The 22,172-nt window shown below is 46.1% G+C and overlaps 1 protein-coding gene across 1 annotated transcript; it reads right to left on the bottom strand.

Annotated features, from left to right (window-relative positions):
* Positions 1-11,669: 11,669 nt before the first annotated feature.
* On the bottom strand, positions 11,670-19,795 carry LOC114080702 (putative DBH-like monooxygenase protein 2). Its single transcript, XM_027922287.2, has 13 exons — positions 19,508-19,795; positions 18,878-19,024; positions 18,222-18,383; positions 17,922-18,005; positions 16,538-16,705; positions 16,251-16,353; positions 15,921-16,087; positions 15,548-15,639; positions 15,189-15,285; positions 14,991-15,050; positions 13,496-13,626; positions 12,649-12,763; positions 11,670-12,362 (listed from the first exon to the last, which is right to left on the bottom strand). The coding sequence occupies exons 1-13, from the start codon at positions 19,793-19,795 to the stop codon at positions 12,120-12,122; spliced, it is 1,857 nt and encodes a 618-aa protein (XP_027778088.1). The 3' UTR covers positions 11,670-12,119.
* Positions 19,796-22,172: the final 2,377 nt, after the last annotated feature.

Raw genomic sequence — 22,172 nt, 5'->3', positions numbered from 1 at the left:
CACTTTATTTTCCTGAGGACTTTTCCAAGTACCAGGGCTACCAATATAGAAATTTGCTATCACACATGCTAAAAGTCATATTGCTTTTCATAAAATTCTCGTTGTTGCTGTATATATGGAAAATGCCATCATTGTAGATATTGTATATGCCTTGACTGCAGGCACTGAAGTCATTAAATTATGAATATTAAACCTTTTGCTATCACAGAAAATAAAAATGACTCTACATAATAAAAAAGCAGTCCCCCAGTTTTGCAGTCATTATTTCCATGGGCATTATTGATACTACAGATTTGATAACTATAGGTTGAATATCCCTTATCTGAAATACTTGGGACCAGAAGTGTTTTGAATTTCATGTATTTTTCAGAGTTTGAAACATTTGTATATACAGAATGAGCTTACCTTGGGGATGTGATCCGAATCTAAACATGCTTTATTTTTCATATATACCTTGTACATATAGCCCAAAGTTAATTTTATATAATATGTTTAATTACTTTTTTCCTGAACAAAGTTTTATGTATGAAATTTCTCACTAGTTGCATCATGTTGGTGCTCAAAATGTTTCAATTTCAGACTTACATATTAGGGATGCCCAACATGCACTACTTTAGTGTGGGGACACTAAAGTCCTTCCAGAACCCTTCACATTCATCTTACTGGTACCACCAGTGACTAGCTCTGACTCTCCAGAAATCACCCAGAGAAAAGACACAGCCCATGGGAAGCGGTCGACCCTGGAATCAGAGTTCATAATCTTGTTTATTTTTCCTTTATCTGCCTGCTTTCCCTTTGTTATTTGACTGTTTTAACTGTTATTTGACACTCTCTTCAGTGTGATAAGGCTTTTGCCTTATCATGTTCTTGGTCTTTTATATACAAATTCATCACTTATCTCCAACCTATTACTTCCTCAGATCACCCAGAGGCCCCTCAGTAGACTCAGGGTCATGGCCAAATCCAGCCACTTTTGTGCTGTTGATGGTTTAACTCTAGAAAAACTTTCTCCAAGTGCAGTTACAGAATCTGTGCAGTGCCCCACAATATTCTCTGGGATCAAAACTATCTTCACTCGAATAAGCTGTTATTTGCCTATTTCTTATTCTTACTCTTATTCTCTCATTAGTATATGGTAGATTTTCCCCAGAGATTCTATTCTGTGTTGTATCACAATAGATAAATATAGAGACAGATGCTAGAATATAGTTTTCTTCTGTAATGTAAGATACTCGTATTATTCGGATTTGCAAAATGTAAAACAGTGCTATTCCTTTTACTGCTTTTTTGTGCTTTGAAAAATATGTTATTTTTCACAAAATATGTTATTTATGTTAACATGTGGGAATATATTGTTATTTTTAATGAATGAAAAAATAAATAATGACAAAAATATTTTACAAGTGACTGAATTTTGAATTTGAATGCAGTTGTTATTAACAGATATATCACACACAAAGGAAACATGGTGTCTTTACTGAATTGGATGTAAAGAAGGCCTGAGAACAGAGTTTGAGAATCACCCTAAGGGTGACCACATTCACACTCTCAGGTCCTGGCCAGGTTCACTACTGAACCGCATGGAGGAACTCCAGCATCTGTGACTTATTCCTCATGATTATCCACCACCTTCTACAAACACTTCTTCCCAGCTTTCTGAATGGCCATCACAGCTGTGCTGTGGTCAGGACATTTTTGTGGTGCTCTACATGAGGGCCACAGGATCATCAGTTAGCTACATTTGCCTTGTGGTTTTGGCACACAAGCTACAAGGCCAAGAGACCATATGCTGGAGTATACATGGCCCTTAACTTGACCTTCCAACTCCAAACAAAACTTATAACTCTATGGGATTGGTCATGAACTCCCTCCCTTGTACCTTTACAGAAGGAGACCCCAGTGTACTTGTCTTGTTGGTACCAAACTCAGACAAAATAAGTGCTCGGTGTCCTAAGGCCGCAGAAGATGCTGCTTCCAGCTGAATCTTGGCCAAAGGCTTCCCTATAAGTACTTGAGATTTGGAAAACCAGATGAGTTTGCTCTAATAAACAGCACTGAAGTTGCTGAAACCCAACCCCTTTGTACATGTAAATGGACCATAATTACAAGAATGGAGGAAGTACTCTGAAAAATAAAACAATTCAAACAAAATCTTGGACTTGGCCAAATGTCCGAATACATTTGAGAATTGAAGCTCAACAGTCAGTGCAAGGGGAGTGGTCCCAAAGCCAGGTTTGGAAAACATGGGGACAATGCTTACTTACCACTGTGTGTGAGATAGCTTTCTATCACTGTGACAAGACACCTGAGGAAACTAAATTAGACAAGGAAAGATTCATTTTGGCTCATGGTGTCAGAGGTTCCATTCAGTCCATGGTCACTTGGCTCAGTAGGTTCTGGGCTTTTGATGAGAGAGACATCAGGGCAGGGATGGAATATCAGAGAAAAGCTGCTACTTCATGGTGGCCAGGAAACAGGGCCAGAGGCAAGGGAAAAATAACCTTCAAGAGCAAGTCCTCTGTGACCACCCCCTCAAGTTTCCAACACCTCCCAGTAGCACCAACAGTGGGAACAAGCCTTTAACTTGAGCTTTTGGGGACATCCCAGTTCCAAACTATCACACAGTGGCAACACGGTAAAACTTATGCATGGACCCTAATTTATAAGATCCAAGGAAACTTCTATGACCTACAATGACTTGAAAACTTTATTTATTAGTCTTTACCTCACTGGGCCACTCACGTATGTGATGTTAATTCTGCAGTATGTATTACAAATCATGTTCTAAATATAAATACATTTATTTTTCTACACTTCTGATATTTAGATGTTTCCACCCACACAATTATCCCTGTGCACAGTTATTGTTAGTATTACAATTGATACTATAATGTAATATAATGTAATATATTACATTATATTATTTACTTAAACTTTATTTTGAGTGTCACTATGCAAACACTATTCTTATCAACCATGTAAGAGTTATTGTATTCATAGTGCATGATTAATTTTCCCATGAAAAATATAGATGATGGATGTTTTGGATTAACAAGGTATTCACTAGAGGCTAGAGGGACTGAGAAACAATTTAAGGAATGGGGAATTTGGGATGTGTTCAATGGTACAGAAAAGATTGTGGGATTAGCCAATCCCAAAAAAACAAATGCCAAATGTCTTTTCTGATATAAGGGGTGTGACACAAAAGCGGGTAGGGAGGAAGAGCATGGGAAGAAGACTACCTCTAGATAGTGAAGAGGGGTGGGAGGGAAAGGGAGGGAGAAGGGGAATTGCATGGATGGTGGAAGGAGACCCTCATCATTGTACAAAATACATGTATGAAGATGTGAATTTGGTGTCAACATATCTTATATACAGAGATATGATAAATTGTGGTATAAAGGTGTATTAAGAATTATAATGCAAAAGATAATAATAATAATAATAATAATAATAAGAGCTCATGTAAAAAATAAATAAAAATGTAAAAAAAAAGATTGTGGGAAAGGATTTCAGGTGGGGAGTAAATTAGACAAAGAAAGCAACTTCGTATAGTATGATTAGCTGATTTAAAAAATAGGCTACTCTTTCTATAGCAGAGAATTGTAGTGGGAGAAAAGGTTCAAGTTTAATGTCCACAGCCAAATCTTATCTTTTGATAAATGACGTTTGAGTGAGGATTGGAAGGGTGTTTATTCAAGCAGAGTCCACAGGGCTAAAAGCATGCTTTGATTTCATATTCCCTCTATGGGCTTGGTCATGAACCCTCACTTGTACCTTTACAGATGGAGACCCCAGCATATTTGGGTTCATGGAGTGTACACTGCATGGAAGGCATAGAATAAGCGCTTACAGAGATTGAGAGTCTGTGGAAAGCTGAAACTGGCTTCTGACTTACATCTGGGCACTTACTGAACTGCAGAAAGTCCTAGCCTCCTTAAGTAACATAGTGGAGTATGGAATATGGGCAAAGGTCACCAGAATCTCTGCATCTCCCAGGGTGTTCAAGCCATTGTAATGTGCATGATTAGTTTTCCAATGAAAATATAGATGATAGAAAAGTTTGCATTAACAAGATTTTCACTAGAGGCTAGAGGGACTAAGAAATATTTGAGGAATAGGGGAAATTGAGGTGGGTCCTACACATTGTATGAGAATTCTGGAGGTGGCAAGGATTGAAGTCTCTCTGATGGTGGATGTAGAGCCAGGGCAGCTTTCCTGCAGCCTAGACTCTCACAGTGTTCAATGTAGCAAGGAAATGGGCTCCTTAGGTGGTTTGGTGGAATGTGGCTGGGCCGTAGCTGTCACAAAGAAGCATGCCCTATAAGCCAGGGAATCCCAGTGATAAGAGTCTATGGGGGGCTGGGGATGTGGCTCAAGCGGTAGCGCGCTCGCCTGGCATGCGTGCGGCCCGGGTTCGATCCTCAGCACTACATACAAACAAAGATGTTTTGTCCACCGAAAACTAAAAAAATAAATAAATATTAAAATTCTCTCTCTCTCTCTCTCTCTCTCTTAAAAAAAAAAAAAAAAAGAGTCTATGGGATAGACCAGCCAAAGTAGAAACTAAGATTGGGAGTGGTAGAGATCAAAACAGGTCAGGTCTCTTGCATCCCACCCTGTACTAGTTGCTGCAAAAGGGAGTTTTGAAAAACTCACAAAATATGCCCAAGGGAAGAAAATAACACTGGGAGCTTGTCACACCAAGGATACAGATGCTTTGCTACAGTATTAATCACTGAGACTACTTTGTCTTTTCCTGTAATTCCCATCTATAGAGGAGAACTGAGAGTCTGGAGTGTGGAAGTACAGACCATGATCCCCTGTCCCATCACTAAATGATGGGGTCTGATGAGATACTGTTAAGGAAAAGGACTCCAACTCAGCATCCATGGGGCGGGGGTCACTAAAAGGTAAAGATGCTGCCCAAAGTCTGGAGCAGGGGATGGACCATCTGCATGCAACTACAGAGGGAAGGAGTCAAAGCAAATATCAGCTTGCTATTTTCTTCCCTCATTTCTGAGGATTGAACTCAGGGCCTTGCACATGCTGGACAATGTCTCCAACACTGAGCCACACCCCCTTCCCTTGGTGTTTAACTTTTATTTTGAGACCACTCTTGCTAAGTTCCTCAGACTATCCTCAAACTTATGATCCTCCTGCCTCAGCCTCCTGAGTAGCTGGGATCACAGACCTGTGTCACCCTACCAAGCAGGATCTGGCTACTTCTGAGTCTTCCAGAGCCAGCTACTAGAAGGGTATTTATTGTGCCCAGCTCCTTCCTCTCTCTTTCTGTGTCTGCCTCTCTGCTGCCATGAGGCAGCCAATTTTCTTCCCCCATGTGTCACCTTAGGTCCAAAGCAATGGATCCTGCTGACTGTGAGCTGAAATCATGGTGCAAAATAATCTTCAGGTCCAAAGGTGTCACACGGAAAAAAAGCTAACACAGAGCTCTAGTTGAGAAATGCATCCATGAACAACAGAAAAGAAGGGCTTTGAAATGACTAACAGGGCTCATACTGACTATTGAATATGTCTGTATTTATTAGGATCATTTCCTATGGCAAGCATATTTCTTCCAGTAAAATGTTCTTTGGTTTGTGCAATGACACTGAACGTACCAGTGTTTCACTGTATTCTCCTAAGAGCATTATAACCTGAGGCAATCCACTCACTAATGTGAGTCCCAATGCTCAGTGACCTTTGGCCTGCCTCCTGCCCTGGCAGAGAAGGTTGCCTGACGATGCTTTTCCAAAGTTGACTGTGGTCAGCACTAAGGTGTGTACAGGACACTCTTGCTTCTCACTAACCTGAACATATTTTTTTTTCTACTTATTTATGTTTTCCCAACATATGATATAAATAGTAAAACATGTTTTGGAATAAATCATTAAGGCTCCCTCTAAGGCCAAAATAGGGCATATTTACTAGAAGTCCTTTTAAAAGGTTGGGATTTCCTAAATTCAGGGTACCTCAAATGTGACACAAAACCATTCTGTGAGCTATATCCATCTTGGCCCACATTCGCATGAGCTCATGTGACTCAGAGGCAAATGGGACTGATAGAAGCAGGAAGCTCAAGCTGCCTGTGGTGTCAGAAAGTCCTTTGTCTGACTCGGGAGCATCACACCGACACTATGAAACCATGACAAACCACCTGTTAGGGTACGATACCAGATTCTCTGCAGTTCTTATCAGGGCACAAAGTGGGTGACCTGAAATTGGAGGGTTAGGATGAGGATCTGAGAGATCACTTTTGGCCATGCTAAATGTAATATGACTTTCAGATATCTAAGTGTAGGTATTAAGTAGATCGTAAGATGTATGAACAGAGTTCAAAGTTGGGGAATTCATTTTTAACATTTTTTTTTAGTTGTAGATGGACAAGATACCTTTATTTTATTTATCTTTATGTGGGGGTTGGGGCTGAGGATTGAGCACATGCTAGGCAAGTGCTTTACTGCTGAGCTATACCTCCGAAGCTGGGGAATCCTGGCTGGAGATAAATTTGGGATCATTAGTATACAGCTAGTATTTGAGCGATGGGACTCAATTATATTAACTTGAGGGATAAATGTACATAAATTTTCATATATGGTATCAATCCATTTCCTGTCAATGTAACAAAGTATTTGAAGCTTATTTTAGCTCACAGATTTGGAGACCAAGAATTCAAGATCAGGCAGCCCCAGCTGTTTGGCTCTGGTGAAGCTCCCTTATCCATATCACATCATGGTCAATAGCATCAACAGGAGATCTCATGGCAAGAGAGGAAGCTGGAAACCTGGGAGGTGCCAGTCTTGCTCTTAACAACCCATTCTTATGGGAATGAGCTCCCTGAGAACAGAATTAATCTTTTTCAGGGAAGAATCCCCCAATGACTTAAATACCTCTTATTATGGTGCCATGGATTAAAGGTACCATTACTTTTCATATCACCACCCTGGGAACTAAGCTTGCAACACATGACCTTTAGGGGACACACTTAAGGCACATGTACATCAAAGCACACATGGGGGCTTGCACACACACACACACACGAGATTGAAATTAGAGCCCTGGGCTATGCCAACATTTAGAGATCTAGAAGAGGAAGAGAGGCCAGCAAAGGAGACGGATGATGAAAGGGAATAGCAGATACAAAGAAAACTAGGTGTGTGTTGGGGGGGGAGTATACCAAGAGGTGAGAAGCCAAGTGTTCCAACAAGTGGAAATGGTCCATGGAGTATTTTTATAGGAGCAAAATCACTGAGAAACAGAGGAGATGGTGTCCAGGTCCTATTGAACAGGTTTGCCTTCGAAGCAGAAAAAAAATTGTTTTGCATTCCCACAGGAGAGCAAGAAAAATAGATGAGTGCAGAGCAGGGAGGGTAGTGAAATTGGTGTGGGCAGGGTGAGGTATTTCTCCTTGTTTGATGATCTGTTGTTTCTCTGAAGTGTTTGATGAGGCCATCGGCTGGAAATCAGAGGATAGGGAGCGCTTGTTGGAAGCTTGAGAAAGGTGAAACAGTCATGCCAGAGAGGGGAGCAGGACCACAAAAGGACAGGGACTCACATTAGGACTACATCTGTGTTGTAAGTGAATTTGACATGAGCACACGGGAGGGCTGCTGCTTCTCCAGTGGCACTACACAGACGGGCTGGGGAAAGCAAGCAGACAGAAAGCCAGATCCTAAAGGAGATGCTGTTGTGCATATAGGATGGAAAGAGGATGAAAAAAGGCAGGGGTGTTTGTAAGGAAGCAGTTCTGATTCTGGTTATGGAATCCAGCCATGGAGAGGAGGGACAGGGCTTAAATAGAGTGAGTGCACAGGAGCAGGGGCAGCAGGCAGGTGGGGTGGGGTGGGGCGGCTTGCTCACATGGAGGGCTGACCTTGCCAGAAGAAAAAGGTGATGCAGACAGAGATGGCTATAGTTGTCTGCGTGGGTGGGAGGTGAGTGGAGAAGCCGGCAGATGGCAGAACCAGTAGCCACAAAGGGCAATAAAGTTCTTGTCACAAGTTTTACAAAGGAGCTGGGGTTTGAAAGAAACATGAAAGCAGTTTGAAAAGGGCGAAGCCAGTGTATAACCCACCTCCCTCTCTTATTGTAAGGAGCTGGTAGGTGCTGCCTGAGCCCAACTGGGAGTTTGTTGTTTTCAAAAGGTCTCTGAGAATTGCATGCATGTCTGATTATGTCAAAATGCACCCAACTATTATGTATAACTACAATGCACTAATAAAAACATTTTTAAAAGTTCTTTGTGGATAAGTTTAAGAGAGAATGGTGTGAGTGGGGCTAGGCTGGGGCTGGGTGGGGCATTATGTAGAACATGGCGAGTTACCCCGGAGGCTGATGTAGTTAGTGAGTGAGAGAAGGGGGCTGTAAGTGGAGGGCCTCACCTCCAAGTTCTACTGACACATGAATGCAGGGATTAAGTTCCTAACACACAAACTTTTGGCGGACACATTTGAACAAGAGCTGGCTGGCTCATTTAAACATAAGATGTTCAAGTTTCTTCTGAAGAGCTGCTTTCACCCAAGTCTAGAAGTTTTACCATATGATAACTATAACATACTTTATATACAAATAGAGGTAAATTGTGGTATATATGAGTAATAAAAATTGTATTGCAAAAAAAGTACATTATAAAGGCATGAATTGGCGTGAACATACTCTATATACAAAAATATGAAAAACTCTACTCTATATGTGTAATAAGAAGTATAATGCATTCCGCTGTTGTGTATTTAAAAAAATAAAATCAATAAAACTAAAAAAGAGTAATATAAGATACTCTAATTTCAAACTAGACTGGAGCTTATATTTTTCTTCTTGGCATTTTATAATTTATGATAATAGTAATTTCTATGATCTTGTTCAGATGTTTCTAAATTCACTTGAGAAAAATCTGGTCTTTTATAAAATTACTTAAATATATGATTAATTAGAAAATGAATAATATATTGGTCATTGGTGAATTGTATTATGGATGCACACAACTTTATTCCCATGCAATGAAAAATCACAGGACACAGAAAGTAGTTTCTAAAAAGCAGGGTGGGACAGCTCTGCGACCTTAGGGGTCCTGCTTCCACACTGGAAGGAGATTGAGAAAAGCCACGTGTTTGCTTTATTTATACAAGAGGGCTTCAGAGGATTTTCATGGAATGTTCTTTTGCCAAGTAAGGTAGGAGGAAGGCTGTCCAAGCCCAGTGGGTAACGTCCAAGTCTGGAGCTACAGAGCAGCCTCTCTAGCCAAGCAAAGACTGAGGTCACAGCTTTGTGTAATCCATTAAGTGGGAGAAGTCACAAAATGACCTGCAATGCCAGACCCCAAATCTCCTTGGTTCCAAGGCCAACTAGAGGCTTTTCAAGTAGCTTAGGGTGGCCCCCTACAGAAGAGACAAGAAGAGACAGAAAAATGGGACGAACGCATATCATGGATAGATCTGGGTAAAGATCTAGATGAAGGACACAGAAGAATTCTTGCAATTGTTCTATAAATTTGAATTTGTATCAAATATCCTTATTCCACATAAGACAGAGTCACTGTAAACATTAACCTGTGATTCCTTTTGACCTCAGGGAACCATAGATAAAAGTTGTAAGAGGGAATGAATCTTTTATTTATCCTCCACATTTAATATGGAGTTTTAGTAGAGGAGAAAATTAAGTCAGGGGCAAAGTGAGCTTGGAGACCCCTGCAGTATGAAGGATGACATGCAGGCCAAGTGACAGCACATTCTTGGAGAAAGTTGGGGTCACCTGTTTCCATTTCAACTTGGCATCTTTCTGGTGTAGTGTGCTACTAGGTGATCAGGAGACTGCAGTCACAGAACTGTGGCTGAAAGGATCTTGAAGCCATCTGGTTTAGGCACTCAACCTCTGTGGGAGTATTTTGAAACATTTTCTCAGCAGCGTTCACCTTCGCTTTCTGTCCACATACGTGTGATATGAATGTGACCCTTTAACAAATTATTGGCTGGATGCATATAATTTCTTTCTTGAGGCAGTCAGCCTTCAAGATGGACAGTGCAAGTCTAAGGGGAAAATAGCTACTAAAGGGCTTGTGGACACTTAACTGTAGCCCCACAAGGGCAGAAGGGTGCTTGTCCTATTTCCTGTTCATTTCAGTAGCACCTGCTTCTGGAAGTGCACAGATAATGCTTGGTAGATACGTGCATGATGAGCAAATGCTGAGATCAGAAGAGGGAGGGAAATGAAATGAACAAAAGCAAGCCAAGGAGGAACATGAAGTTGAAGGAAAGGAGAAACAGTGTCTGGGGATTGCTGGGCCAGGACCTGGGCAGAGAGGGCCCTGGGGGTTCTGGCTGCAGCACCTGGGGTCACTTGAACTCTATAGAAGAAACCTGAGAGTAAGGTTGTGGCATAGCCTGAGGACTAGCATTTGAAACCCAGCCATAAAGTACCGTATACCTTAAAGACTGAGGCTGGAAGTATTTGCTTGGGAAGACTTGTGGAGTAACGTGTTAGAACAGACATGTCAGCCTTGCTCAAGAATCAGACAAAGCAAAGGGGGAGAAGTGATCTGTTCTGGATGCTCTAAGTATCTTTCTAGATCCCATTTTTATCTCTGTGTTCTCCTTGGGTTGTAGAAGATACTGGACTATGTGGAAGATGCCTTAGGATTATTACTCAAAAAGAAAACCTTCATTCCCTTGCATGCTTCCAATAGAGAAGACCAACGGTCGATTAAGGTGTGCCTGTTTTGTCCATAATCATGAGCTTTGGAAAGCATCTTCAATGTTAGGAGGGAAAGCCGCTCTATTCCCATGTCATGAGGCTCAGAAGTGGTTCCAATAATTAAGATAAGAAACAGAGATTGCAGGAACTAAATATGAACACTGAGGATTTTGAAGAATCTCAGAGTGAAACATCCAGTTTTCTAGGAAGAATATAAGAGTAATGAATCTTTGTCCTCCATGTCTCAGGTGCATCTCACAAATCCCAAAGGAGGGGATTTGTTGCTCTGTAAGGAAGCAGGGCTATTCTGTTAGACCCATCCTTGGCCCTTAGACAATGACACAGAGTTTGCTAGGACTATGTCCTTGGTCTCCAGGGACTGACGATCTTTCTAAACATCTTGAAAAATCCAGGGAAGGTGTGCCTTCTAGAGAACAATGAGCAGGGCACTTCATAGACCATCATGGTGACATTAAATCCTCAAGGTGCTAAGCTTTTCAAGCCAGGCATATAGACATAGCCCTAGAAGATCTCCGGGAAGCCACCTCCAGTGCCCTTTCCTAAGAACCAGGGTGCGAGCTGCAGCTTAGCTCCACAAAGCATTTACATCTAGTTGCTGCTCTGTCCCTGTGAAATTTTTGGACAAGCCCTGGACTCCAAGGCTAAGGATGCCCTCTCTGCACCTGTTCTCTGAGCTCAATTCAGCTTGCTTGCCCAGTTAGGCTCCTGACACCTGGGGCTCTGAGTGTGACAATGTGACACTTGGTGAGATAAACAAAGATCATCCAACAAAAGAGACCCAGGGATGGAGGCAAAGGCTGTGCTTTTGAATGCTGCCTTTGGAGCAGCCAGGAACTCATACACCTCTGGGTGTCTCACACTGAAGAATTCAATAGAATGCTCAGCTCCCAAACCAAGGGCTCAAAGGAAAGAGATGGCGACAGGAAGCAAGTCCAGTTCTATTTAATGGGATGTCTTGAGCTCTGTCCCTCACACACTGGGTCTCTCCCTTTATCACAAATTGCTCTGGCTCTCCACTGCCTCACAGGGAGGGCTAGAGGCAAATATCACTAGAAAAGAGAAATAGGAACCACCATCAGGGCGGAGGGTGCGCCGGGGCATGGCAGGACTCTGCCCCTGATTTCAGACCCTCCGGCTCCCGGCATCCTCCTGGCAGGGCTGGGACACCAGAGTCCTCAGAGAGCAGCTCCACCACTTCACAGCCAGCCTAGGAAGCAGGCCTTGGGGAACATGTGGTCCCACCGCATGTCATGGAGAAGGGTTCAGGGACATGGGCCTGCAGAGTCATGGCTTGGGCTATGGTAAGGCACAGATGGGGAACTCGTTGGGGCCAGAGCAGGGAGTTCTGTGTTTGCTGATAAGGGGAGGACTGAGCAGAGAGGGCTCTGGGCGTGTGGCCTGAGGAGAAGGAATCAGACTTCAGGCTGTAGCATGGCAAGGAGCCACGAGAGGGTGCCCTGCACGAACAAGAGGGCAGCCAGCGGCAGGTGGTCCAGGGCAGCAGTGGAGGATCCTGAGAGGGCCACTGGTGCAGCCCTGAAGCCCGCAGGGGTCTGGTCCTGGGGCTCCACTTTGCCTCCGGAGGATTCCAAGCAGGGCCCCCGAGGAGTGGGGATGATGTCAGGAATCCAGCCTGTTGTGTTTTCTACCAGCTCCTGCAGGTCAGGGAAGAAAAATGGTAACTCCAGAAGCCTCCCTACCAACTTCATGTCCTTGAAACCTTACTGGGCCATCCCTGCCTTACAGAAGTCACAGTTTAACTAGGAGGCTCCCACCACATACACACCCCCGGCAGCAGCATCCCACTTCCAACCCTCCTTCCCCAACCCACGTGCCCACCACTGCATTGGTGTCCTTTGTCCTTCTTTTTCCTGCCTTGGCCCAACGCCCTCCCATACCCCTCACCCAGCCCTAGAGGGTGGGTACTCCTGGGACACTCACATCGATAGTCTTGATTACCACAATCTGCTGGGACTCCTTGCAGGCTCTCTCAGCCTTCTTGATGCTCTCTGAAGTCCATTCAATGCTGCTCATGACCATGGTACCCTCCATGGGACTGCCATGGGCAGCAGGAGCAGGGCAGGGGGAGAGAGAGCCATTTAGGGTCGACTTAGTGCTTTCCCACAACGTGTATAAAGCATGCTTGTTAGCAGCCTGAGTTCATGACAGCGTAAACTGTCAGAATGTCTTAGAAGTTAATGAAACAATAATAATGAGTTGACAGAAGGAGGAAGATCATCAGAGTGGAGAGTTTCAGAAACTGAGAAAAGAAGATTATCTTTAAGGACATGGCTTTTTCACATAGGAGTCCAGGAGGATCGAGAGAGGGGACTGCAGGCTGCCGTTGCCAGAGCCTTAGGTGAAATGAAGAGTCTGTGCAGATGTGCATCATAGAAGTTTCAGGGATGCATGAGAGTCCCAGAGAGGATCCTTACCACCAAATCATTTGAAAAGAAATACAGTCTTTGAGCCAAACAGTGCTCATGAGAAAGGCACCCAGAATGTATATATAAGTGATCCGGCTTGTAGCAGTCGGTTCTCATCTGTTCCACTGAATGACCTCGCTGATATGGAAAACTTCCCACACAATTCCTCTGTGTATCAGAGCTCTAAGTGTCAGACACTGGCAGGAGCAGGGGTGAGGAGGGGAGGGATGGACAGGCCGTCCACCCAGGACTCCTGGCGCACCAGCCTGGGAGGGAGTGGGTGGGTCTCCTCTTCCTCCTTCCCCAGCCCTCCCCAGATCCCTCCCCGCACATGCGTGGGTTTTATTTCCCAGGTGACTCACTCTGATACCTCCTCCCCCAGCTCACGGGCCACGTAGATGATGTCAGGGTAGCCCTGGCAGCTGGAGATGTTATTTCGTGGGTAGTAGAAGAGAAACACAAGACACATCTCGTTGAGAGTGCTGGGACCTCCCTGGAGAAGAGGAGGGAAATGGAGAGACAAAGATGTAAAGCCGACAGAGAGGGATGAGGCAGGCCGAGAGCCTTCTCGGTGGCCACCCTTCCAGAGATGCCCATCCTCTTTTCCCTTAGCATAGGGCCAGCATGTTGGGGCCTCTTCCTCTCTGCTTTTCCATTTCCAATCGGTGGACAATTGTTGATAATATTTTCAAAGAAATATCACACACCATCTGCCCTGTGCTCTGCATTTCCTTTGCCACTGCCTCTCAACTAGTATCAGTCACCCGTCTGTCCTGATGGCAACCTGACCTTAGAGCCATGTGACCATTTGTTCATCACATTTCCTGCCTCCCGTCACCTGCCTCTTCAGTCATCTTCTGCAGCTTCTAGCAAACCTATTAAGAGTACTCCATTTTCATTAAAAAAATTCTTGGATTATATATAATAATTCCAACGCATTTTTAAATTGCTTTCCTTTACCTGGCAGGTAGTTATGCGGTGGCAGAGGTAGAGGCTGCCCTCTGGGAGATATAGATAGGACAGTGTCATCCCTGCTTCAAGGACTCTTGCCAGCCGCGTCTCCTTGCCCTCATCCCACTCGACCAGTCACCTGCCCTGTTCCCTACCCTCCACACGGGCACGATGCTTCCTACGCACACCCCACGATTCCCTTCTCAGAGGTTTTCTCACACTTGTCTTTCTCCAGCTCTCCCTGTCTCTGCGGGTCCAAAGCAGGACACGCTCACTTGTGTCACATGATCAGCTCACTGTCTTGGGATTTTTTTCCCTGTGAATTTCCCTACTGCATTATCCCTGTTCTTCTCTTACTGTGTGTATTCCTTTCTACCTCCTATTAGGATCATTTGTAAGGCTGGAGATATTTTCTTTCTCAAACGCACGGGACCCACCAGCCATTCCCTACACATGACTTAGGTGTGGTCCCCTGGGACCATGGTAACTGTGACAGGTATCTGCTACAAGACAGGCAGTATTCTGGAAGTTCCCTGTGAGTCCATGCGTTCTCACACGGTCTGAGGGGCTAGGTTGTAGTACTCTTTATTAACTGGGAAACTGAGGCACAATGCGGTTAGATAACTTGCCTAAGGTTAGAAAGCTGCTAAATGATGGAGCTGATTTTCAAACACAGGTCACAAGGAGCCCGAGTTCTTGTTCCTATCACTCTAACTTTCCATGGTCTAAAGAGGGTCATCAACAGGGAGTCCCTGTACCCATCCTGGAGGCATGGGGCACTGAGAACATGAATGGATAATGCCACGGGGAGGAGGAACAGTCAGAGTCACTGGATTACCAAAGCCAGGGGCAGAGCTTTCTTTTGGGGCTGTGGTTATTGTGGCCGTAGTGAAGAAAGACCCTTACAAAAATCACAGAGTCACGGTCCAGCGTCTGGTAGCGACACTCTATCAGCAGTTCATCTCCCTGTTCAGGGTGAAACATGAAAGCTGAGATAAGTCACAGAGGGATGGTTCGGTCTTGGCACTTTCTGGGCTGACAACAGCGAGCTCTGATCCTGCTTTCCGCAGGCTCCAGCCAGGCCTCCCCGCCGTGGGCTCCCACCGGCTTGATCACCACCCGGTGTGGTAAGTCTCGTGTCTCCTGAAGATTGAAGTCATAGGAGTCATCTTTACAGATTGTTTGGAGTTGTGTTCCATTTCTACAGAGAGAAGGAGAGAAGACAGAAATAAAAAGATGACGTCGGAGGGGGTCTGCCAATAAAGATGCAGCATGCGGGGACCTTCTGGAGACACAAATTGTCCATTAAAATAAATAAGAAGCCCCTCTTTCCACAGCCTTATGTGGTCACCTCTATTCTGGGGACAGTGCGAGCTCCCCCTTATTCTCAACCAAGCAAAACCTTATGCTGAAGAATCTTTTCCCTTATACAGAAGGGCAAGTCAAATCAAGTCTTCCCTTACCTGTACTGCACAGCCTGCACCGCCTGCCCAGCCAAGTGGGTGTGGAGCAGGTAGCCAAACACCTGGATGTCAGCCACTGGGGTGCCGTTCATCTGCAGCAGGAGGGAGGCACTCCTGGTTTGCTGAGAACCCTGATCTTGCTCCTTTCTTCCCTTGGTAATTGACACCTTCCTCTTGTAATTGACACCCTGCTCCCCGAACCCCCAAACCCTGACACCTTTTCTCCCTTGTATGATTCATGCTATTTATTTTCCTGAGCACCAGCCTACGATCCTTATAAAAGTCTGAGGCTCAGGCTCTTCAGCTTGGTGATCAGACCAGATCTGTGATGGGGAACAGGGGACCTCGGGAAAGGCTTGTCTCCCAGCTTTACCTCTTCAAACTTCTCTGTCTTACACAGCCCGTAGGACATAAAGGACTCAGCACCCGGGGGAATGAAGTGTATGGGGAATGTGAAGACACCCAGCTGGAGGACTCCCATGTCGTATTCGCGTAGGTGAGAGGTGTAGTATAGTCGGATCCCTGATGTGTCATATAAACCTGGTGCAGAAGGAAGGACAGTGGGTCACGGTGTGTAGAGGAAGAGGTGTAGGAAAGCTGGGTGGGCTGAGACCCACAGAGTCAGCATGCAACGCATTCCCAACACCTCGAGGAACCAGCCGACCTCACCAACTGCCCTCCTCCAGGTCCTCTGCAGGCTCACCGGGAAGGTTGTGGAAATTGCTGTAGTGAATCTCTAGTCGAATCCACTGAGGGTCCAAGGGGGTCCCAAGAGAGATGCCCACATTGTCTGGAAACTGGTAACTCTGTTGGAGGGATGGAGATTTGGAAGCAAGAAGGACTGGAACTAGGTGCCAATCCAAGGTTCCTGCCTGGTTTTCTAACCTTCACCCCAACCTTCCCTATCCCCATCTTCCATTAGGCAGCAACGCTCCCTGCTCAACAGCATGCTCCCCATAAGCCATGCGTCACCCCCACCGCAGGACTCACAGTGCCCCCGACAGCCCAGCCCACGATGACCTGTGAGCAGAGGGAGAAGTCAGGGTCGGCCCCGTAGCAGTCGTTGATGCCCTTGGGGAGCACGCTGGCATTGCCACAGGCATACACCAGGATGTGATGCACCATAGTCTCATTGTGCTCCACCAGCTTGGGCTCGAACTACACAGAGAAAGGAGGGCAGAATGGGGTCAAGTGTCCCTGCCTTCAATCCTTATTCTCCCCACTCCTTTTCCCCGCTACAACTATGGCATTCTCCACTTCTGTCCAGTTCTCTTCCTCTTCTATTTCCTTTCTCTGTTTCTTTTCCCCAAGCGATATTTTTCCCAACTCTGCCTGACTCTCCTGTCAAGGCTTTAAACCTCTTTCCTGAAACCACAGCACATGGTTCTACATCCAGCTAGGGACATTCCAAGGCCTCTGACTCTCTTTAGTGTTAGGCTTGGGTCTGGAATATCTACCAAAGGCTCATATGTTGCAGGCCTGGTCACCCGTGCAGCAATGTCCAGAGTTGGAAATGATTGGATCATAAGGGCTCTGACCTCATTGATGGATTAACCCACTGATAGGTGAATGGACTAAGGGAGGTGGTGGAAATTGTAGGTAATGGGGCGTGATTGGAAGAAGTAGGTCTCTGAGGCTGTGCCCTGGAAGCGTATTTCTTGTCCTTGGTTATCCCTGCTCCCTACTCTGGCTGCCATGAGCAGAGAAACGTCTCTCTGTTGCACCCTTCTGTCATAATGCTCTGCCTCACCTCAGGCCCAAAGCAATGGCATCAGCTGACTGTGGACCTCCAAAGCGATCAACCCAAAGAAATCTTTCCTCCTCTAAGTTGTTTTTCTCAAGTATTTGTTACAGTAATGGACAGGTGACTAACACACTCTAACCTCAGTTGGTGCATGATCTCTGAGAATGTATCCATACTCAATTTTCTAAAAAACAAAAAAGTGGCTTCCATACAAAACTTGGCCCTTACTATAAGATCCTATTTTCAGGTACTTGATAAGATTAAACACTTCATATACAAAGTTAGATGACCAAGTTTGAGTTCACTCTAGCTTTGTTGACTTCCTGACAGCCCAAAGCCACTTCCCCTTCCTGATTTTTACCTCTTTCTGGGCCATCAGAGCACAATTCTAGGGCTTACTCTTTGCAAATGCTATTGATTAGTAAACTCTGTCAAAAATCTCCACTGCATTGTGAGGCTTGCGTAAAATAGTGCAGGTAGGTATAGTCCTAGGCTCAGGAAATTATATTAATACCACCCCCACCAAGCCCCAGCTGGTTCCATTCTCCCAGCTGCTTTCATATGGCTTCTTCTAGAGACTCTGTGTGAGTGCCTTCCCCACTTGGCGGCCTCCCCAGTCTGTTCACATACCTTGTAAATGTGATGCTTCTTGCTGACGATGGGTAGAGGAAGAAAGGTACAGGCATATGTGGTATCATCTTCTGGAATGAGGAACTGGGGAAGGGGACCCAGAAGGCAAGCAGGGTGAGGGCGGGGTTCTCAAAGATGCCAGGGGAAGGATGGGCCAGGGAGGGGGTTCACTTGAGGGCTACGTGGGCAGTCTTTGGGAGTAACCTCACCCCAAGGAATGTGCTGAACATGGGGTTCCAGAGGAGGGGTCTGGGTTGAGTGGAGAGATGGAAAGGGAGGTGGTGGGGTGGAGGGGCTTACATCAGTGATCTCCAGGTCATGGATGATGATCTCCTTGGGGACCTCCAGATCGTCAGGGTGGAACATTTGTAGTAGGAAGATGGACTTAACAAAAGTACGCTCGGGATCCAGCTTCAGTGTGTCATCCAGGCCATAGGCAGTCAGCACCCTGATGGTGTCACTCTGGGGGTGCCGTGAGCATTGAGGGGCTGCCCCCACAAGAAGCACTTCACACAGATGTGCACCCAAGACCCTAATCAAGCCTCGCATGTTTACACAGTGGAAGGGAAAGGAGTTTGGCCTGGAGACTAGTCTGAATCTAGTTCCACTCGGAGGTGAACTTTCAGGTCACCTTGAACAATCAGGGCATCCTCACATTCCCTCGCTGTGCCTGGTCCACAGCCTCAAAATGAAAGAGTAGAACTGAACACAGGAATTCTAACATTCTCAGGTTCAGGGTCAGTGGGTTCTTCAAGGAGGGGTGGGTGCAGAGTCATTGGCGGAGGGCAGGGCAGTCTGTGGAGAGCTTGTGGATTTCCAGAGATGGCACAATTGAAGTAGTCCCTGGGAAGTCTGGGAGGGACAGATGCCCTAGGAATTGTGCGACTGGAGGCAATGTACCTCCCCAGAAGCCAGAGTTGTGTGTGGATAGTGCTTTTCTCCCTCCCCTGTTTTACCGTGATGTCTTGATCATGAGGATCACAGGAGCGGAAGGGCCTGGAAAAGCGCATGGTTGTGTAGACAGCGTCTTCTGTTAGCCCCAGCAGCTCGGCATCCTGGCTCCCATCCTCCTCTAGGGTGTTTTCATCCACAAGGTGCTGATCCTAGGGTCCAGGGAAAGTTGAGGAGTAAGAACCAGAAGCTCAAATCATCATGCTTTGGGGCAGCAGGTGTCCATTTATCTCCCACAGGGCACCGACACCACAGAGCCCAGGTCTGCTTTATTATTGTATTTCCTTCTAGGGTAGAGCACAGCTTCAAGGGTTGGGTTCTCAGAGCCCATGTTTCAAACAGCTTTGAGCTTTTCCCAGTGACCTGTATTTAGTAGGCTGTTAGCAAAGAAGGGGTGCAAGAGTCTCTCACAGTCTAATGGTTGTTCTCCTAGCAGCCTTGAAAACATGCATTCTGGAAGACCTAGGCTACAAACTCTAGGCTAGATCATTCTTGCAGGGAGAGACCAGCAGTCAGCAGGAGTTCTGAGAGTGTGTTTGGTCATGTTTGGAGAATATGGGTGTTTTCTGGACACAAAGCCATCTTCAACCTAACGAAGGCACTCATCCCTGGACAGGAGTCACCCTTAGACTTACCGAGAAATAGACATTGCCATCAGGCAGGACTCCTCCAACAACCAGGTCACTTCCCACCACAGTGTGGCGGTGGCTGATGCCCAAGCCCACCCAGCCAGCTGTCCGGACCTGGAGCTCAAAAGTGATGACCTCAGCCTCAAAGTCAAAGTCCCAGAGCAGGAAAATGACATTGGAAGGATCTAGGAACCTGGAATAGCGCAGGCGGGATGTGGGGCTGAGGTGGCTGCCTGGGCAGGTGTCTGACAGGACCAGAAGTAGAAAAAGTTTAAAGAGAAGGACACAGGTCATGGCTCCTGCGACCTGGAGCATCTCTCCTGCAGATGAAAACTCAAGAGCTCTGGACTTATATGTCTGTACCTGTGCCAGGCACCATGCCATGAGGGAGGGTCAGGCTGGGATCTTCTGATCTGATTATCCTCTGGGTTCTGAGTGGTGCCACTTGCATAACTGGAGTTCAGATGTCCAGAGAGGGCACGGGGCAGGTTTCTCTCACCCTGGAGGGGACCTAGCATGATATTCTCCTGAGTAAATCACTCAGGTTTCCCACCCCAAATGCAGGTCAGTCTCTTGCCCATGGAGACCCTGCAGAGTCAAGGAGGATTTGGCATCTCCCTGCTTTTCTTCCCCTCCTGTCTCTCTCTCTCTGCCTCTCTCTCCTTGCCTTGGTTCGCTCCCCCATCCTGGATCCTTAGATATCCTTACTAAGCGCTCTGTCTCTGGCATGTTCCCTCCACCCCCAGTTTAGATGGGTGTTTCCCATTTTGTCTGTGCAGACTAAGGCACTAGTGGGGGTGTGTGTAAACCTAGTCTCTCAGTCCTTGGTACCATGTAGGGAGGAGGGAAGCTGTTGGGAGGGGTGGGCGGGCTCTGCTGGGCATCTCCTGCAGGAATCCTTGCTACTAATCCCAGGAAGGACACCTAGAGGTGAAAGAACCACAATCAGCTTCCCAGGTGGGCAAGTCCAAGTCCAGGGCAGCTTTGATTTTCATCACATTCCTGGGGAGGAACAAGAAGGAGAAGGAGTGAGGGGAGAAGAGGGAGAAAATGAGAAACAGACATGCACATGCCTTTGGGCTGCCACCCATGAGCTGCCTCTCAACAGAGCCACATTTTACTGACTCTCCTGGGAGGCTTGGCCCGATTTCTCCAGGTGCGAGCACACTGGTTTTATTGTTTTATTACATAAACAATAACAGCACAAAGGGAATATTAGAATAACAGAGTGGAAAGAAACTTCAGACCCTCTTAATTTTCCAAAAGTTCCAATCCATTTACTTTTAGATAAGGAAATGGGAGCACCAAGGGGCAGGCCCTGGGTTTGCTCTTTTCATTATTTTCTTAGGTCCTTGACCCCCACAGGACAGCAGAGCCGCCCTGAATGTTCTTCCTCCATGGTTCATCCTGATGGAGGGAGTTGGTGTCATTTGTTAGCTGCTTTGTAGGCAGGGTCCAAAGTCTCACTCTAGTTCCAGACTTATTTCCTTCTGGTTATTGACACAGCCACCCAAGGGCTGTGGTTCACCTCATGCGACCCCTTTGCCTGTTCTCTACTTGGAAATGGACAGGACATGTGCCCATGGGCTTGCCCAACACACTCTGGCCATGCATCCCCACACAGGAGTGCAGCTCATGGAGGGTGTGCGGTGAGTGGAGAACGCTGGGGTGAGCTGCGTGTGTCTTCATTCAGTGCCTGCATAATCTTTGAATCACACATTAAGCTCAAAAGCTGGTGAAGCTGTTTGCAACTGAGGTGCTGTGGGGGAGAAAAACAAATGTCCCCAAGGGGCATCTACAATCTCCATCGTTGGACCTGGCAGAGAAAGTGGGGATCCAGGCAGCCATCTGGAAGCCAGGGGCTTAGTGTGGCTGGGAACAGAGTGGCCAAGACTGAAGACAAAGTCATACTTGGGGAGGCCCTGACCTTGAGGAGGAGGAACACCAGGGAGGAGATAACAGGAGTACTGGAGACACTCTGATCCCAATCTCATCTGAGGATTAGGCTGAAGACGGGGGACAGGACAGCCAGTCCTGTAAATGGAGAAGGGCCTAGTATCCCTAATCCTGCAATCTGTCCTGCCAGCCGAAGCACTGTTCTCAGGGAAGAGGCAGGGTTCTCATGAAAGAGCAGGAAGCCGGCCATTATGGACCCAGGAAATCCCTTCTTCTGGCCCTTGTCTGTCGGACACTAGGCCATTGCTGCACATTTTGGAGGGTCCCCCGGGAGATGGGCCTGGTGTCTGGGTCACCCAAGTCCCCTTTTTCTTTTACCCAGTGTCTGTGATGGGGCTGGCACTGAGTAAAACCCAGTGCAGTTCCAGGTCTTGAAAGGTAAAGTTCGGTGGCTAAACTGGCCCGTGTCTCTATACTGTCATCCACAAGTTGCTGAGGCTGGAGAGAGGGCAGACACAGGGCCTTTTCAGTGGCATTTTCCAGATTGTTGGTTTTCAAACTGGAAACAATGAGGCCTCTTATCAGTGATACACAGTCAAGAGAACTTGTGCTTCCAATTTCAGCTGGTTACTAAGTGATAAGCAGTTGAAGACAGAAGTTACCATTAACTCTACCATATTTTAATTGGATTTAAAATTTAACACTGCAATAATAAAATGCAGTTATTACTGAATGCTTAGCCTGTGCCAAGCTCTATTTTAAGAATATTTTCATG

The sequence above is a fragment of the Marmota flaviventris genome, chromosome 1 (assembly GCF_047511675.1).
Source record: "Marmota flaviventris isolate mMarFla1 chromosome 1, mMarFla1.hap1, whole genome shotgun sequence".
NCBI classification, from domain to species: Eukaryota; Metazoa; Chordata; class Mammalia; order Rodentia; family Sciuridae; genus Marmota; species Marmota flaviventris.
This window is presented reverse-complemented; position numbering and strand designations above follow the sequence as displayed.

Bases quoted from the DNA above. Each gene is read 5' to 3' on its own strand.
- LOC114080702 (XM_027922287.2), bottom strand. From the start codon at position 19,795: ATGACCTGTGTCCTTCTCTTTAAACTTTTTCTACTTCTGGTCCTGTCA. The intron at 16,354-16,537 runs GTGAGTCCTGCG...TCCCTCCAACAG, and splicing joins GCTGGGCTGTCGGGGGCACT to AGTTACCAGTTTCCAGACAA. The intron at 16,088-16,250 runs GTGAGCCTGCAG...CTTCTGCACCAG, and splicing joins CAATTTCCACAACCTTCCCG to GTTTATATGACACATCAGGG.